Consider the following 20,868-nt stretch of genomic DNA (forward strand, 5'->3'; position numbering starts at 1 on the left):
ATTCTGTCAGAAAGACTACATGGAGTTTGGCAATCTGTAAGTAGAAATGGATATCATTAATACTGGAACTGTGACCATGTATATTTGTGAAATGAACAAGGAAGGGTTTGCGAGGTTTAGATCTTTTCACAGATAAGTTTGTTCTATTACTTTACAATTCATGATGTATTCAGTAGTAAGAAAAGGTGGGGGGACATAATATATGAAGTATATGTCACTCTTGCCATGTACACGCTATATCCAAGAATTTCATTACTTCATATATTATGTCTCCCAACAATGCGCTGCATACACTCTACTCTGAGTCCATTTAGTCACCACCTGGCAGAGTAGAGGCAGCACAAGATTCTACACTAGCTGATCCAGAAGTGTCTCGTAGAGAGTGAACAATAGTTTCAGTCCGGTGGACTATCTAACAGTCAGCCCACGAAGGCTGTTTTAACCGTAAAATGTAAGGAAGACTGGATCTTGCCACAATGTCCAACAACCTCAAACAACATCAATCATACAGCATGATGGAGGGGTTGCTGGAGCTTTGCTTTGGAGACCACACATGGGTTCAACCATTTAAAGCCTGTAATAAGCTTACTCGGAGGATGGTCAGTCAAATTTTTTTTTGTACACATACAGTAAACCCCCGCTATTCGCGGTATCTGTATTCGCGATCGCCAATTTAATATAAAATGAAACCTAAAAAATGTGAATTTTAAAGCGCCGTGAATATTTTCCGCCATAAAAAAACATGGACGTGGCTAAAATTATCTTTCCCGGTCAAAACAGCGCTCAGTGGGTGGGGGGGAGAGGGGTGACAAAATCGCGAGCGTGGATGTTTCTCGCTAATCCTTGTTCAATATGTGTTATGCGCTTGTTATGGAAGGTTTCGTCGTTTGCTTTTAATTTATATGCTTATAAATCGAATAAATTTATAAATTGATATGCTTCAAAAGTGATAAATGTACCGTTTTGCAGTGTAAAACAGACTTTTTCGAGTGTGTTAACGGAAGAAAGTGACTTGATTGTGGACAAGTTCTTTCTAACCCCTACAAAAATATGACTACGAACAACAAGAGAAATTTGAAAATATCAAAGAAAGTGATGACATTAGCGAATAAAATTGAGTTATTAGATAAAATTTCTAATGGTGAAAGTGTCTCCTCAGTGGCAAAACATTATAAAATCAATGAGTCAACGGTACGATCAATCAAAAAATCGGAAGAAAAAATCCGCCGTAGTGTCCGTGAAAACGCGCTAATTGTTTCAAAAATTTGCTCTGTAACTCTTGATGTTAAATTAGAAAAAATGGAAAAAGCTTAAAATCTGTGGATAGAAGACCGAACTCAAAATAAAATTCCATTAAGTTCACTCATCATTCGTGAAAAGGCAAAACTCCTTTATCAACACTTTAGCGAAACTGGTGATAGCACTGGCGGGATAAGTTTTTTTGCTAGCAAAGGCGCTGGTTTGAAATTTCTAATAAATATTACAATTAATATTAAATTGTTTCTTATTTTCATTTCGATGCCATATGCTTGCATTTCACTATGTACTGTCTATGTACATAGTCATATTATGAAGATACATATAATACATACATAGACAAAATTTTAGACTAGTTTTTCTTATATACTTTGGAACGGAACCCCTTTATTACTATGGGAGCCATAACTCAGTATTCGCGTTTTCGGCATTCGCGGCATTTCTCAGGAACGTAACCCCCGCGAATAGAGGGGGGTTTACTGTATTCAATTTTCATTGTGCAGCTGTATTTTACAGGGGGAAAACCCAATTCCTCTTCCATTTGAAACCGGATAAGAAGCCTCCACGAATTCCTGAAGTCTTCGATAGGATTTGAACCCAGCCCTCTCCAAACTAAAGAGTAGATCCACTATACTGTCAGAGAGAATGCTGCATTATTTGTCTTAGCAAAAACTGCAATAAAGATTTATTATTATTTGTATATACCTACAGAATTTTCAACATGGTCGTAAGATCATTAAAAATAATAAATTTCATCTAAGACCAACACAAAGCTTTAGAATGGCTTTCTTAGTAAATCTGAATGACACACACACACACACACACACACACACACACACACACACACACACACACACACACACACACACACACACACACACACACACACAATTTCCTCATAAGAAACAAAGAAATAACAAAAGAAAGGTGCCAATAATATGGAAATATGAAAAATATGAAAAAATAAGGAAAATAAAAAGTTCATCATGTGAATTATGGCACAGTAGTCAAGTGAAATAGTGTAATTGTCAGTTCATTTCTACTTTTAACAAAATATTTCTTGAAAAAATTAAAAATGATTAAAAAATGTTTAAAAGTGGATAAAATTCTAGAATTTTACTTACTGATTGTGCAGAAATCTGTGCCTTTCTTGAAACAACTGCCCTAAGAAATAAGTTTTTATTAACAGACACTCAAAAAATAGTGAATCACTAATCATATTACTTAAAAAAAAAGTGATATAACTGAGAGAGAGAGAAAATCAAATCACTAAAGTATGGCTACAGATTAGAATTAGTAAAGGCATATGATGCAAGCCAAAAAAAAAAAAAAAAAACCCTTTTCATTTACCCATCCACTCACTCCAAATGTTTGTCTGGTTCTGCCATGAATCTATTTAAGCTATCAACTTCTACAACAACAGATAGAAGTTTGTTTCAGCAATTAACCACCTGCTGGCTAAAGGCAAACTTCTGCACATCTATCCTACAACTCATTCATAATTAATGCACACGACCCTCCATGTGCCTTCCCAATTGACTGTTGAGTTGGTGAATATCATGAAAGTCCATTTGTACATGTGAGTGTTGCTTTTATCTGTTGTTACCAAACTATAGCAGATAAAGTGACAGACTGCTCATCTAGCACAATGGAAAAATTTCTGATAGGAAACCTTGAAAAATAAAAATCCTAAAGATAAAGAAATGGAACAATTTTACCAATGATCCTATTTTCAATTTCAACAGTGACAAATTTTCAGAAAAAGATAATGGACAAGTTTTAAAAATTATAACAGCTAACACTATATAGTCTTGGAGAAATTAAGAAATTTGCAGGACTATATTGTTCTTTTATGTGAATACACACGAGTTTGTTTTTCTTCCCTTGTTCACGACCTCTCTCAAATCCACTATTGTCATGATATGGTCATTCCACCCCATAAATTTATCTTCCTGTCTCTTTTTAATACTATTGTAAATTGTTTTTCCCAACAACCACTATGTATTTATTATTATACTGGTTTTAGGCCTATCTTGTATAAAAATTTTCAGGAGCTGTATCAGCCATGCATTAAATTTAGTTTGTATGTAATGCTGAGTGGTGTTTTCTTTTGGAACACTGTTTTGTGTGTAAGAAATATTTAAATTCCTATATTGTGCTCAGAGCAAAAAAAAAGTATTTGTTGAAACTGACTTTTTATATCTTTCCTTTTAAAAAATGTTTTGTTGTGATGTGATTTTCATTTAATAAATTCTGGATGCATTCGTGTATCTGCCACATTCAATGTCAAAATCTTTGGGTGATACTGTAATTATGTCTCTTTTTTTTCCATTAATTTTTATATTTCACCTCGGTCATCAAAGCAGCACATATATCTGCTGTCTAGATGACCTGGCCTTGCCACTACATAGCAGTCCAATCTCAGGAGCAGTTCTAAAGAAAGAATTGGCTTCTTACTGGGGACAGCTTAACTTAGGTTAATTTTTTTCAACCTGCAGGGAAAACCTGGAATAAAATATGCCTTCCTGTCCAATACCAACAAACTTATATACTGCAGCCCCCCACAAAGTATATAAGGGGCCACAGGAAAACTGGGGAGCCCAATCCCAGGACTTAGGATTGTCGACCCAAAGTCCATGGACTCGTCTCTCCCAAGACTCAAAAATATCCAAAAAAAAAAAAAAAAAACCAAAAAAACTAAAGATAATTCCCTAATATTTCATGGTACTTGTACTACACTGGTAGTATTTGTTAGTATTTTGTACCAATGTGGTACCAAAGTAACAGTATGTACCAAAGAATGTTGTACTGGAAGAATCATAAAATATCAGAATTATCTGTATTCTTTTAAGAAATTAAAGTTAAATTTCACTCTAAGCAGGAATGAAACCCACTATTTGCTATACATGAAATTTTAAAAAAAGATCAATCCGAGGGCCGCATCCAGAATAATAAATACAGTACAGATATTAAAATATTTGGAGAGTCCTACCGTTAGGTTTAGCAAGCACTTTTAAAATTTAGTAATAAAGGAAAGTCATGTTGCTTTTTTTTTTTTTTTTTGTTAGTTGTTGGCACATCAGCTTCTGTGGCCATAATGCACCTCCCAAAGTTTTTGCATTTTACTTTGATCCAAGCACAAGGCGGGATTCGAACCCGGTTGTTTTTGTTGTTATTTGGTTTTTAGGAGCATTAGCGACTAAGGCCATATTGCTCCGAGGATATGCGGTGGTCAATCCCTGACCTACCCGCATCCTCCGTATTTAGCGGTGACAGACTCGAACCCCGGTCTAATCAAGAAGCGTGTGCTACGCACTTTTTCTCCTTCCCACCTGGCTACGGAGGCACCTATTCGAACCCGGGACCTTTGGGTTGCCAGGCAGGCACTTTACCCACCTGGTTAGTCAGGTCGGCTCATGTTGCTTATAAAAGTTTATTGAAACAGTAGACAAGATACAATTGTTTATAATTATTATTTCATTTTAATGAGAGCTCTGCGGTTGTTCATTTTCATTTACTAATGTAGCTATATCATTATCGATGCATGTAGTTGCCAATTGCAGTAAATGTGAAAAGTGATTTATCAGTCAATGAACATCTGTATTTGGATTTTATGAATTTCATCGTTGAAAAAGTGCTTTCGGAAAGATATGTGCTCCCAAGCATTGAGCACATATTGAGTCCAAAGTCCCTCAATTTCGGATAGTGCTCTCTTGGTAATAATTTTAAAAAATCTTCTCCTTTTTCAATTCTGCCAGTATAAAAAGGGTTGGATTGCAAATCGCACAATTCTAGTTGGAGGTCAGATCTTACATTTTCAATGCTGACAGTCGATGGCTGAATGAAAACTGAAATATCTTCTTCAATTTCCTTAATATCACCAAATCGATTCTCAAAGTCCTCCATGATTGTTTCAATGCACTTTATATGAGCTGAAAATGATGTTCTTTCAAAATTCTTCATTTCTTCAAATTGTTTTTTGCAATTAGGAAAAAAAGTAAAAATATTATTAGCCAATGTTGATTTCAAAAGCTTCAGTTTACTTTTAAAACCATTCAAATGACCATATAAGTTGGCAATATTCTGTTGCTTGCCCTGCAGCTTTTAAGTTCAACTCATTCAAAAGGTTGGTCATATCTGTTAAAAATGCAAGATGAGATAAAAAAGGTGGGATCTTGCATTTGATTTACAAGTTCTATTGTGTCAGACTTCACTTCGTTTTTAAGAAATATGGGCATTTCCTTTCCGAATGGCAAAAGAGCTCCAGACATTTTCTGGCACTTAACCAGCGAATATCAGAATGGAGGAGCAAATCGCAATATGCAGCATCCATTTCGCTCAAGAAACCGGGAAACTTTCGATGGGTCAGAGATCTATAACCTCCTCATATAATATTGGTTACTTTTACAGCTATTTTCATGGCATTGACTTGACGTAGAGATTTTTCACAGAGTGCTTCTTGATGAATGATGCAATGAATGGTAAGGCAGTTAATGTTATTTTGTTTCAATAGTCCACAAAATCCGATTCCAGTCCCCGTCACAGCTTTGGCCCCATCAGTGACAATGCAGGAACATTTATCGAATACTCCATAGTTTATAACAGAGTTTTGAACTGCTTCAAAAATATCAGTACCTTTAGTAGTCCCATGCAAAGATATAAGACTGAGCAGTTCTTCATTAATAGTAAAGTCCTCCTGAATAGTTCGAACAAAAATTAAAAGTTGACATGTCTGCTTGATCAGTGCTTTCACCCAGACACAATGAAAAGTACCATTTTGCCATTGAATCACACAGATTTTTTGAAACGTATTGACCCATGTGTTCTACATATCTTGCGATGGTCTGATGGGATAATGCCACTGTTTCGAACTGCTTGGCTAATTTTGGCTCATTAAATTGTTTTGCCATTTAAATTGCACATTTCTTCCCAATCGCGCCATCACTAAAAGGCTTTTTTGCTTTCGCTAACTCCAATGCTACTTTGTATGAAGTGGCAAGGCTAGAACTTTGTGCAGTGCTTAGTTTAGCAAAACAACTCATTTGATGCATCAATTTCTTCTTATATTCAGCAAAAATGGTGCTTCTTGATTCCCCAATATACAATTCGAATTTTATACTGTGTAATGTAGTGTAGTGTCGTTTCACATTATACTCTTTAGGCATTGACAAAACCTGCATGCAAACAAAACATTGAATTTTATTCTTATTGTTTGTAATCAAATAGTCTGATTCCCATCGGCTTTGATACACTTGATTTTCTTCTTCAATTTTTATTTTCTTGTGAGACATGGTTGTTCGACGATAAGTAGTAATTTTTTAAGTAGAAGTAAAGTATATCGAAGATAACACGGAAATCAATCGTAATGCGTATCTAGTAATTTTGGGAGCCCTGGTGACACAACCTTGGTAAACGGATGAATGAACAAATGACACTAACGATGGGTAACCCACACCAGAGCAGGCACGTTGAAACGAGACATCTAGCATGGATGCAACGAAATGCACTTGAAGTTGTGCGTAGAAGCTAGGTTTGCACTCGCAAGACCTAACCCACAGGAGGGTTGCACAAAAATCGTTCCACGGGCCGCACGTCGCCCGCGGACCATGTTTGGACCAGGGCATCAAACTGTAATTTTTTTCGTTCCGGTTTTCGCTCCGGTTCAATGAAATCGCAAAATTTCGGTTCAGTTCCGGTTTCGCTCCTTTGAACCAGTTTTTTTTTCGCACCGAGCATAAAATATTATAATCCTTCTGAAAATTTTTTATTATGTGTACCTTTTTTAATTACATTAAATTAAAATTCAATTTAATTATTAAATTGAATTTTAGAACAAAACTTGTGATATTAAAGAAATAATCAAAATATGAGATCAATTATGAAAAGTACCCACATAAATGTAAATATTAAGCATTTATTTTAGTTAGTTGCAAGTCATTGTTACACATAATTAGTAAAACTTTCTCCATTTCCACTTGAGTAAAATTTAAAATTGTTATTTAGGTACACCTTTAAAGTAATAGATGAATTTTTTTGCGATGTATTGGTTTTTAATAATTACGCAAACATATATCTTTTATACTTATATTATGCAACAAAACTTTATGTACATTATAAAACAGTTCCAATATTTGGTCACAAACTGCTAAATAATCAATATTAAAATAAGCGACAAAATTAATTTTTAAAACATGAGTTACAGGTTGTTACTACAGGCAACCATAATTGCTTCTAATTAGCAGAATATCTTCCTGCATAGTTTCACTCAGGCTATCCCTCAAGATAAACTTCAATCCAATCCTGAAAATGCCCTCTCTACACTAACTTGCATGGCTGGAGTCCCTAAAATAACTATAGCTATTTCATAGAGCTGTGGATATTTACAACGGTTTTCTTCCCAAAATTCCAAAACACCTTTTTTTCTTTCTACTCTTTTCACCCCTTCGAAACTAGACAAAATATTTTCAATATCATATTGGCTGAATTAGAATGTGCTCTAATATCTTTCTCCTTTTCTTTGAGAAAATTTTCCATGTCATCAAATTCTTCTTCTGAAATTACCTCTTCTCCTGACTTTCTAATATTTTGTTTTGTTTTTACACATTTAAAATTTTCCACCATTTCCCAAATGATCTTTAAATGCTGCACAGCCTTTGCCTTTTGTTGACGATCCAATAATATTTGATATCGTGGATCGAGGTAAACTGCGCTTATGATGCTCTCATTTCCATTATTAATTTTTCTCTTACATGCAAATTTTCTATTAAAATGGAAACATATGGATTTGTTATATTTTTCAATTTAACTTTAGTTTCCATCCAAATACCATAAAAATCACTTAGAATTAGCTGTTCTGTTTGTAATTTCAAGGTAACTTCCTTCAAAGGTTTTAAAGCTTCCAAAATACATTCAACTTTAGCCCACTGATCATAAGAAAAATAATAATTCAAATCATTCTGAGATAATTCATTACAAAAATGTTTGCACTCTAACAGTGTCTCCAGCATTATATATGTGCTGTTCCACCTTGCTGGACAATCCAGTACAGGTTTATTTAAAACGCTTTTGGATAATTTGGAGACTAAATTTGGAATTTGTAGTTTTCGGACGAGTTCCCGACAATCACTAAAAAATTTTCCTAATTCAGCATTCTTAACCGCGTCTCAGATTGCCAATTGAAGTACGTGTGCTGCACACTTAATTCCAACAATTCTAAGTGAAAGGCTGTTTTCCTCAGAGAAAGAGATTTCATCAAGGTAATCTTTTTCGCTGGTAGCTTCACTATCGCATTCATCATCGTTGCCTAGCAAATTAACAAATTTAATCATCATGTTTGCGCCATTATCAGTGGTGACTGAATAAATCTGATGAACTCCAAGTTGATATTTTTCTAAAACTTGGCAAACTACATTTTTTATATACATTCCTGTATGTCTTTCTTTCAGTTTTTCATACCTAAAGTAAAAAGGGGTATTTTACCCTGTTTTACAAATTGAGCATTTATTCCAAGGACTGATCGGCTTAATCTAGTGGCAATATCTATTTCCAGTGAAATCATTCTCTTTCCCATTTCAGTCCGCATTAGTCAGACAATCTTAGAGGACATCTCTGGCAAAATTAGTTTATATTCTCTGCATTGATCAAAAATTTTTTACCAATTGCTGCAATAATAGGATTAATAATTTTTCGGAATCCTGAGTATTCCATTAACTCAAATGCACAACCGTTAATAGTAAACGAGCTCTACACAAGTGTCAACAATCGTTTGCTTATCTAATTTTACTTTAAGATAGTCTGACATAAAGAATTTTTCTATAGTCTGCTGAGGTTTATTTTGAACTTTTATATCAATTTCTTCCATCTTCTTCATCCTCTTCTTTTGTACCATATCGAATTCTTCTTTATTATTATTATTATTAGCAAGCATATGGTGCAAGGAAGCCTGAGGCTTATGCTGCACCTATGATGCCGCTTCAAGTGCCTCTCTAAATCGGTGGCATGATCTCCAACCATGATAACATTACACACTTTGCATTTGCTTTTATTATCCAGCTTTTCGAATACGAAGAATTCTCTACATGGATTTACTCTATCTCGTCCCATACTATAACGTAAGGAATAGAAATTATATTATAATTTTAAAATGATAAATAAATAATTAAATAAATAAATAAAATCAATATTAAAAGACTAGAAATGAGTTGAAATAATTCCAACAGTTTAGTAAAAAAAATGTTAAAATAAGCATGATGCGATATAAAATTCTTAAGTTATAGTACTAGTAAAACATGGTATTTTCTGATCCACTATGCTTTTTGCAATCGGATTGAATTGCTGATAGACTGATTTTAAAGGTAAAATGCTTAATAAAGAAGCATTAACTTTAAATTCATGAACTGTGCAATAAAATGCAAGAATGTTATTTAAATAACGCCTCTAATTTGAAGATAAATGGGTTACAAGGTTATTTGTCTGATAAAGAACAAGTTTGAAAGTCGTGAAACTTCTGGTTTGAATTTAAGACGAACGTATATACACACACTTTATATAATAGATTTACAGATCGACACTTCCTCTTAAAAATCCAATTTATAAAAAAACTGAAAACTTCATGGAACGATAAAGTGTCTGTCAAAATAATTTAACTTATATCCATATCTATATCTGATGCAAATTATAATGCAAATTATAATCTGATACAAATTATCGAATTGTAGTAAGCTCGTCTAATGAACTGTATTCGGTATGGTCTCACCATGAGACCATACCGAATACAGTTCATTAGACGAGCTTACTACAATTCGATATAATCAAGTTACTCATATTTTTAATCTTAATAGTGTTTTCCATCGCAACTAAATGAATATTGCATTGAGATATCCGAACAATTACGATAAATGTAGTAAAATGTATTACATTTTTAATGCCACTAATTACCTAAGTCGATTGCTAGTGTTTATATTATACCCGTGGAACCGTTGCTATGAATCCCTAATTTAGTTAGACTTGAGATAGATCTCACATAGATCACAAAGTTTTATGCCTATTCTTTTCCTTATAATACATACCTTTTCAAAAGCAATACTCTACATCAACTGGCAACTATTGACAACTGAATATACTTAAACGCAGGGCGATCTTTCTTCTAAAGGGAGCAATGTTAGACTGATTGATGCTATTCTATGCATGGATGAAGCATGTCATGGAAAAAAGACGATTTCTTCAGCAATGAGAATTCTCCAACATGTATGTGAACTGACAATTGGAACAGAATAAATAACAGTTTTCGGTTTCGGTTCAGGTTCAAGAATTATAATTTTTTAGTTCAGGTTCGGTTTTCACTCCAGCAAAAATAACTGTTATTTCCGGTTCGATGGGTTTGGACAGCCCTGTTGTAGATCATTAGGCTAAATTTCCTCCTAAGTTGGTAAGTTTGGCAACAGTAATGGTGGAAATGGATAAGCACTTTTTTTTTGGTAACTGAAATATCATGAGATTAGGTGGAAAAAACTTATTTATTTATTTTTGGTAGATCCAGAAAATGCTTTTCTTGCATCATTTGGCAGCCATTGCAATACTAATTTAATACTACTAATAATGGGAAGAAGAAATAAACAAATGAATAAATATACAACCAGTAATTTAAGATTTCAAAATATAAGAACAATGAAGCCCAATCCTTCCTACTTTAATAATATTGTTTAAATATAAGATAACTTCTCATACCTTTTTATAGGAAATTTCTTCACCCAACGCTCACATCAAATTTATCAAGTTAATACATATAAAAGATCTTAAGTTAATGATGGGAAATTATCCATACTAAAAGATAGTTAATTTATATGGGTTTCATAAAACTAATCTTGAATTCAATTCCCAATGTCTACTCACTGCTACCAAGGAAGAGCAAAGCGTAGCCGATGCATGTTAATGCCACCCAAAACTAAACCTACCAGCAATAATAGACTAGAAATTGGAGGCAATTGTCAAACTATATTAAAATATCCAAGACTAAACTTCTTTATATGTGACCAGGTTATTTTGGTTGCGAACTGTGCTCACAAGAAGAAAAGTGGCAAATTTAACAATACCCACTCTCTTATAAATCAAATTGAATTTAATTTAAAATTAGTGTACTGCGACAAGATTATTTTTGCTAACCAATGGAAATATAGCTATTCACATATACGCGTAAAGGTCCATGAGTCTGAAATGGTGTATGGTCTCCATACATTTATAGAATTGGAGTTTAATTTCATTTCAAGTATTTTGTGTATTCATTCTGTATATTAATTAATTTAGCCTCATTAAAAAGAAAAACATGGTTCTCCTGGATGGCATGAAAGGAAAGTTCCTAATTATGCCTAGTGTATATCCCCTGTTTAAAAATCTTGTTGAAAGTTCCCTGAGTTCGTCCTTCAGAAAGATGTTTAGTCTTGGATATTTTATTGACAATTGCTTTCGATTTCTAGTCTATTATTGCTGGTGGGTTTAGTTTTGGGTGGTTTGATGCGCATCAGCTACGCTTTGCTCTTCCTTGGTAGCAGTGAGTAGACTCTGGGAATTAAATGCAAGATAAATTTTATGAAACCTGTATAAATTAACTATCTTTTAGTATGAATAATTTCACGTCATTAACTTAGATCTTTTATAATATGTATTAATCGGATAAATTTGATGTGAGTGTCAAGTGAAGAAATTTCTTATAAAAAGGTATGAGAAGATATCTTATATTTAAACAATAACCAGTAATAAATGGAATGTGGAATTTATACAGATTTCTACAGAAAGACAGACATGACAGGAGGGATTGTGAGTTATGCTCTTGGTTAAGAAGCACAATTAATCTAAGACAGTTTACCCAGAAAATGTGGGTGGCCAGTGCAAGTTCAATCAGTTTGGTGTGTTAAGGCACTGGAAAAAGAAAAAAAAAAAAAAAAAAATGGAAATGTTATAGGCCAAATGACTGTGATGACCGTATAATGAATAACTAACCAGAGTGTCCTATAATGTAGGATTAACTTTCCAGACATTGACTGGAAATTGTGGGTTGACCACCACACAGGAGAAAAACTATTCTGGATTTATTGGATGACTGTTTTCTATACCAGCATGTTAAAGAGGCAATCAGGGAAAGCAAAACTATTGATCTGATTATCAGCATGACACCTCATTCATTAAGAATCTAGGAAGGAACCACTAGCCGATAGTGATCATAATATATTGATGCCCGATCTATCTACTGTCAAAAGTAAAGAAAGGGGATTTTACTTTTGTAGAGGAGACTACAGTAGTTTTATACAATTTTGAAATTCACTTCAGTGTGACCAACTGATAATGTTACTAACTGCAAATTCTAAATGGCATGCATTCAGAGAAGTAATCATAGAAGAAAGCTTTTTTATACCAGCTAAGAGATACTGTTCAAAGGTTTGGATCTAAATTCATGTCAGATGAACTGATGAGACTAAAAGAGAAGAAAAATGCATGGAATGATTATAAATTACAAGGGGACAGAAAAACATTAATAAGCAGACCAGTCTGCAATCAAGTCAGTCAGTAATTAAAGTAAAGAGTACAACATTAGGCATCAATGTAGAACTCAAGGAAAGGTACCACTTGCTAACGGTTGGTACGTAGTGCTAAGTCTAGTATGGCAAGGTCTGGGTGGCCGAGTAGTTAGGGATCCAGACCTTGCTGTATTAGACTTAGCACTACCAATGGTCATTAAAAGTTGTTTATGGGTAAGCATATAGCTGATAGATTACACAAATTTAAGGCAATCCTTAACAAGCAAACAAAACATTCTATAATACAACTAAAAAATCAGTAATATGACCTTTTGGGTGTTGACAGGTGTAGGTGTTCCCTGAAGAAATTGTGCCTGTGATATCTCTATTCTTTCTCATTATATTTTTTTTATGATTTCAGTTTATCTCTTATTTGTTTTATCTATATATACTCACTTGGGCGTTTGCTTTTGTCTTGAGATTGGATTTCTTCAGTCCTTATGCATAACATAGGTTGCAGCATTGCAGCTTCCTGTGGCATGGGTAGATTTTGTTGTTCAGTTGATTTGGTTGGTTCATTAACTTCATCCGTTTATATGGAGACTAGAAACTGCAAGATCTGATGCGTAGTCTGAGCAGAAGACGTTCTTCCTCTGCTCAGACCTCACATATGAGGGGGCATAAATTCAAACTGCGGAAGGATGGAATAGTCGTAGGATAGATGTGCAGAGGTTTGCCTTCAGCAGGTAATTCAAGGAAGAACAAAACAAATTACTGGAGGGGATGGACAGGTGACATCAGAGTTTGTTTTTTTTTGGTGATGTTTTATAAGGTTGCTTTCTTGAATCATTTGCTCCTACTAATACAGGACTACTGTACGGCATGGCCGGTAAGCCATCACCATGGATAAAAGGATATTTGAGTGGGAGAAGACAAAGAATGGTTATCAATGCACACTGCTCTTCCTCAGTTTTTGTTTTTCTGAGAGAGACCCTAGTTTTAAATGCAGAGGAAGCAATATTTGTGATGTGAATATGCCAAGAGAGATTATCAGGGTAACCCCTAACCCTAATATAGATATGTGGTCTTGTCTAGAGACAATTTCATTAAAAATAAGCATAGCAGCAGTATATCCTTTTTATGAAATATAAGCCTTTTTATGAAATATAAGCCAGGACTGAGTTTTAGAAGGAATGAAATTAACTAAGTTATCTTTGCCCAATTGGAGAATTACCTGGAGATTAGCATTTAAGAATTGGTGATGGATATTCAAGAAGACGAAGCTGTTTGAAAAAAGGAGAAATTTTCTCAAACTGGAAGGTGGAATAAAAAGTGCTATCGTCAACAAAACTATGGATAGGATATTCAGTGAGTGGAAGGTCATTAACTTGTGCATCATGTAGACACATGCAAGGAAGTCATACTGTGCTTCCTCAACGAGTAAAAGAACAGGATCTTCTCTTGTTTTAGGCTCTCCATAACTTTAGCATCATGCTTCTGCTATGATAATCAACTTCCAAAATAGATATTTGAAAACTGAGGTCTTCACTCCAAGTAAATTGGATTAATGATCTCATATGACACGGATGTGAGGTATTCTGGATTGAAGAGCTATGTTTGTAGTAAATGGCTTAACATTTAAAAGCAAACAAATTGCTTTATTCAAGCCTGAACAGAGAAACATGAAGACTTTCTGCATGAGTAAAGATAATATGCCTAGAATTACTTTTATAAGAAGTTTGCAATCCATAATTCTATAAAGGGCCCATTGTTGTTTTGTATATTTATTAATGATACTGATGAAGGTATATCAGGCTTAATGTCCAAGTTTGCAGATGATACAAAGGTTGGCAGGGTTGTTAATGACAGTAAAGACAGTATGCTACTCCAACTGGATCTAGATAAGTTGGGAAAATGGGCTCAGAAGTGGCAACTGAGGTTTAACATTGACAAATGCAAAGTACTGCATATGGGTAGTAGTAACCAAAGAGGGTCCTGAGCTGGATATCATCATTCTTCTCTTTCTTGGTGATTCCTTTCTACTTCTCTCTCTCTCTCTCTCAAGGTAACCTGAAAGTTTTTTTTTTTTTTTTTTGGCTGGTGGAGCATAAGCCTTAGGCTTCCATGCACCATATGGCTAATAATAAAATAATAAAAATGATTTTCACATTTGTTTGTGGATTCTTACTTGAACATATAAATGGAATGTTTTTCTGAAACAGTTGTGTCAGATCACAACTTGGTGATTGTCTCCTCTCTGATGGAGCCTATCTCACGGCTATTCCCAACCTCGTGTTGTTTGGCATTACAAGAATGCAAAATGGGATGACCCGCGAGATTTTTCTTCTTTTCCTTGGTTGGATTACTGTTTCAAAACTTCTGATGTCAATGTTTGCTCAGATCGTGTCAGTGAAATTATTCTTGCAGGAATGGAATCCTTTATACCACACTCCACTTTAAAATCTCGTCCTTTATATAAACCTTGGTTTTCCAATAAATGTGCTAAGGCTGTACAAGAGAAGAATGTTGCATATCGTAATTTGCTTGTTTCTAATTCTTCAGTTTCATTTTCTGCCTAAACCAAAGCTCGCAACAATTGTAAAGCAGTTATTAATCAGTCCAAACTACAGTTTGAACAGGCTAAGAGTAGAAAACTTGCTTCTTGTCCTAATGGTAGCCGAGCATTCTGGTCTCTTGCCAAAGCTATTGGCCGCAACTTTTGTCCATCTCTGCTCCCACCTCTGTCCAAACCCGATGGTTCTGTTGTCACTTCAGCCATGGATAAAGCTGACCTGCTAGCAACCCATTTTTGTTCCAACTCATGTATTGGTAAAGCACCTCCTTGGTAATCTTGGTAAAGCACCTCCCATCATTCCCAACACACTCCATTCAATGCCTCCTGTGGTCTTCTGTCAAAAGGATGTTAGAAGGATTTTGACGAATCTTGATGCTAAAAAAGCTCCAGGTCCCGATGGTATTTCTCCACTTGTTCTCAAAACCTGTGCTCTTGAACTTACTCCTATTCTTTGCCACCTTTTTTCACTTTCTTATTCCAAAGGTGTTTTTCCTTCTGCTTGGAAATTTGCTCATATCCAGCCAGTTCCTAAAAAGGGTGACAAATCCCTCCCATCCAATTATCGTCCCATTGCAATTATTTCTACTCTTTCTAAAGTAATGGAGAAATCAATTATCCGCCAACTCTTAAACTACCTAGAAACCTTCCATCTGATCAACGATCGCCAGTATGGATTCCGTCAGTGTCGATCCACTGGTGATATTCTGGCTTATATTACCCATTTATGGACTAATTCAATGGAAAAGTTCGGTGAAACACAAGTAGTTGCTCTTGACATCTCAAAGGCTTTCGATTGTGTTTGGCATAAAGGTCATCTAAACAAGCTTCCATCTTATGGTTTGCCAATTGTTTTTAGTAATTGGTTATCCAGTTTTCTCTCTGATCGCTCACTGAGGGTGATGGTAGATGGCTCTCTGTCTTCTAACTTCTCCACTAATGCCAGTATCCCCCAAGGTTCAGTTCTTTCCCCCGCTCTTTTCCTCTTGTATATTGATAACCTTCTTCCATTGACTGGAAATCCTATCCATAGTTTTGTTGATGATAGCACATTCATTGCATTCCACTTTCCATTTTGAGAAATCTTGTCCTGCTCAATCAGCTTCAACTTCTCGAAAATCTGCTACGAATTCCTTAAATGCCGATCTTCAGGTAATTCTCCAGTGAGGCAAAGACAACTTAGTTGATTTCAACCCTTCTAAAACTCAGTCTTTTGTTATATCTCGAAAAAGGATTCTTCTGCTCCTATGCTTATCTTTAGTGACACTCCGATTTCTAGGCAAAATGATATATCTCTTTTGGGGATTACGCTGACTTCTAATCTCTCTTGGCACAAGCACATTACAAATATTGCTTCTTCTGCATCTAAAAAACTTGGTTTTCTCTTTCACTCTCGGCATTACTTTTCTTCCAAACAGCTGCTCACTCTGTATAAATCGCAAATCGCCCTGCCATGGAATATTGTTCCCACATCTGGTGTGATGCCCCCAAAACCTCTCTCAGGCTTCTAGATTCCATTCAGAAGAGGGCAGTTAGGTTAATTAATGATTCATCTCTAACAGAGTCTCTCCACTCGCTGTCTCATAGACGTACTGTTTCTGCTGCATGCCTCTTCTACAGTACTTCCATGGCCACTGTTCTTCTGAATTGGCTTCTGCTGTTCCTGCTCTCTCTTTCAAAACAGTCCAAACCCGTGCCGCCACCAGCCAACATCCATTTACTGTCCAACTTCAAACTCACAGAACCAACTTTTCATCTTCCTCGTTTATTCATTCAACTGCGGTTTTCTGGAACAACCTTCCTTCATATTTCCTGAAAATTACAGTCTACAAAAGTTCAAGTCCAATTTCAACAAATACCTTCTTTTGTCTTCTCAACCTCCAACCCAAGCACGGTACTAAGTGCTATAGGTTCTATACCTCTCATGTTTGGGGTTTACATAAAAAAAAAAAAATAAATAAACAAATGAATAGTTTAAGCTTAATGTTCATTTGTATGCACACAGTAGTTTATCTTAAATTTTGCGCGCGCGCGCGCGCACACACACACACACACACACACACACACACACACACACACACACACACACACACACACACACACACACACACACACACACACACCAGTGCTATCAACATAGTTTTGCCGTCGAATTTCTCTTAAAAAATTTAAGCATTTTCTGTGGCACATTATGTGACGCTCATTCCTTGTTGGAACGAAATGCTAAAAGTTTTAGTTCGTAAAGTGGTCAATATTTCATTCATGTCACATCCGTAGGGACGTTCTCATAGGTGTAAACAACTCAGAGACTTCGGAATGACCTTGGATTTATCAAAAATACCCAATGTCCTAAAATGTCAACGTTGCTCAGGAATTCCTTTCCATTTCAGAACGCATAAAGACTTGTTTGAAAAGGCTTGGAAAGGCGAGCATTGAAATTTAACTTGCACGAATACAAATATTCCGAGAAAACAAAGAAACAAATAAATAATTAAATACATATTTAAATTTCATTTAAATAAAATTCCTTAGTTTTTATAAGAAAACTAAGTTATTTAAAAAATAATTTTGATTACTGGATTTAAAATGAATGCTGAAGTATGGTGTATATACACAGTATTTTTATATAATAGGGGCTCACATTTGGTGAGTATGGGCTTGGTGCACCCAGGGTCCTGAGCTGGATATCATTATTCTTCTCTTTCTTGGTGATTCCTCTCTCTCTCTCAGGGTAACACGGGAATTTTTTTTTTTGGCTGGTGCAGCATAAGCCTCAGGCTTCCTTGCACCATATGGCTAATAATAATAATAATAATAATAATAATGATAAGAAGAAGAAGAAATGTACCAACTCGGTGGTACAACATTCGGGGAAGTGGAAATTGGGGGTAATTGTGCAGTCAAATATGAAGTACGCTGAGCAGTGCAGATGGGATGCCAGTGCAGGTCATGGAGTCTTGTCAATGATATATAGGAATTTTGCTAGAAGGGACAGGGAGGTGATTATCCCGTTATACAAGACAATGGTCAGGCCATACCTAGAGTACTGTGTACAGGTCTGGACGCCTCATTCTAGGAAGGATGTAGAGTTGCTAGAATGAGTACAAAGAAGGGCAACAAGATTGATGAGGGGAACAAAGGGGTGTTCTCACCAAGAAAGGCTTAAAGTTCTGCAAATAGCAGCACCTGGAGAATAGGCACCTGCGAGGTGATCTGATGGGATTCTAAATGCTGATGGGATTCTTCCTCTTGCTCAGACTAAGAACCTGACGGGGCACAGTTTCAAATTCATGAAAGATAGTTGTAGAATAGATGTATGGAAATTTGCCTTTAGCCTGTGGGTAATTGATTGGTGGAACAGGCTTCCATCTTTTGTTGTGGAAGCTAATAGCCTAAATAATTTTAAGCCTGAGCTGGACAGGCATTTGGAACGAATGCAGGGGTGAAATGGGAGAGTTACTTTTTTTGACTGATGCTGCACAAGCTTGCTTTCTTGCACTGTATTCCTCTGTTAATACTAATACTATTTAGGGAGGGGAATTCCAGAGGTGTATTAAACTCTGGCAGTAAGCTAGATAATCTTATAATAACTGACAGTACAGTGGAGGAGAAATTGTTGAAGATAAACGTAAGAAAGGCACCTGGGTGGATGGAATCTATCCAGTTATATTAAAGGAGGCAGCAAAGGAAGTAAGCAAACCCTTAGCCATAATTATTACAGCTTTCTTGAACTCAGGAAAGGTACCCATGGACTGGGAATCCAATCCACAAAGAAGGATTGGAGTCACCAGTCCTCCTTTGTGGATTGTGGAATCAAACGGAGACACAGGTAATCACAGTCCTATTAGTTTAACTTCTGTTCCAAGGAAATTAATGGAGGCACTGGTTAAAGAAGCATTGCAGGATCATCTACACAACACTTCAGTTATAGCTCGGACACAGCATGGGTTTGGTAAGGGGAAGCCTTGTCTGACCAATTTGATTGGATACGATGATGTGGTCACAAAGGAACTGGATGAAAAGAATAATTTTGATATCATATATTTGGATCTTAGAAAGGCTTTTGATACCGTTGCAACATGGAAGATTGCTGCACAAATTGGAGAAGTGTGGCATTGGAGGCAAATTGCTGCTATGGATAAAGGAATGGTTGAGTGAGAGAAGACAGAGTGGTATTCAATGGACACTGCTCTTTGCGGACTAATTTTATTAGTGGAGTCCCCCAGGGTTCAATGTTAGGTCCATTGTTGTTTTCTGTATTCATTAATTATACTGATGATGGTATATCAGGCTTAATGTCCAAGTCTGCAGATGATACGAAGGTTGGCAGGGTTGTTAATAAAACTAATGACAGTACACTGCTGCAACAGGATCTAGAAAAGTTGAGCAGATGGGCTGAGAGGTGGCAACTGAAGTTTAACATTGACAAATGTAAAGTACTGCATATGGGAAGCAGCAACTCCAGATTAACGTATCAATTGTGTGGTACTACACTGACAGAGGTAGAGAGTGAAAAGGACCTGCAGGCAGATATGAAAGTTTTCTGAGCAGTGCAGACGGTCTGCAAGAGTAGCTCATGGTGTCTTCTGAATGATATACAGGAATTTTTCTAGCAGGGATAAGGAGGTGATTATCCCCTTGTATAAGGCAATGGTCAGGCCACACCTTGAGTACTGTATACAGGTTTGGAGGCTTCATTTTAAAAAGGATGTAGAGCTGTTGGAATGAGTACAAAGAAGGGCAACAAGATTAGTGAATGGAACAAAGGGCTGCTCTTATGAAGAAAGGCTTAAGTTTTGCAAATTACAGTGTCTGGAGACTAGCCACCTGTGCGGTGATCTGATTGAGGTGTATAAAGTCTTGAATGGTTTGAGCATGCTCAATGCTGATGGGATTCTTCCTCTTGCTCAGAATAATTGCCTGAGAGGGCATAAATTCAAATTGATGAAAAACAGTTGTAGCATAGATGTGCAGGAGTTTGCCTTTAGCCAGCAGGTGGTTGATTGCTGGAACAAACTTCCATCTGTCATTGGAGAAGTTGATAGCTTAAACAGATTCAAGGCAGAACTAGACAAACATTTAGAGCAGGTGGTGAGTGAAATGAGAAAGGGGAGGGGGTGTTTTATTTATTTATTTTTTTGGCTGATGCTATTATAAGCTTGCTTTCTTCTGTCATGTGCCCTTGCTAATGAAAAAAAATAAAAAATAAAAAATAAATATATAAAATAAATTCTTATTCTTGAATTCATCAATTTATCTTCTTTCAAGACTTTTGGAGTGTGAATTGAATTTCACTATGAGCTAGTGCCACTCACTAGTGATTGCTTTTACTTTTCAATTTAGTAACTCTGAAAAAGTGATCATATTGCTTTTTTCACCACTTCTTCTTCAAACAGACATTAGCATTAGCATTAGTAGAGGCATATGATGCAAGAAAGCAAGCTTATTCAGCATCAGCCAAAAAAAAAAAAAAAAAAAAAACCACTCCCATTTCACCCCTCCGTTCGTTCGAAATACCTGTCCAGTTGA

General features: G+C 35.8%; 1 protein-coding gene across 1 annotated transcript in view; it reads right to left on the bottom strand.

The window, feature by feature from the left end:
• Window positions 1–20,868, bottom strand: part of LOC150085137 (Fanconi anemia group J protein homolog) — a 331,818-nt gene that overhangs the window by 92,700 nt on the left and 218,250 nt on the right. The window contains exon 16 of the mRNA XM_090373843.1: window positions 2,382–2,421. Within this exon, the coding sequence (XP_090229969.1) occupies window positions 2,382–2,421 (40 nt within the window). The remainder of the gene's footprint in view (window positions 1–2,381; window positions 2,422–20,868) is intronic.

The sequence above is a fragment of the Mastigoproctus giganteus genome, chromosome 5, assembly GCF_048544385.1.
Source record: "Mastigoproctus giganteus isolate SK-2022 chromosome 5, ASM4854438v1, whole genome shotgun sequence".
Taxonomy (NCBI): Eukaryota; Metazoa; Arthropoda; class Arachnida; order Uropygi; family Thelyphonidae; genus Mastigoproctus; species Mastigoproctus giganteus.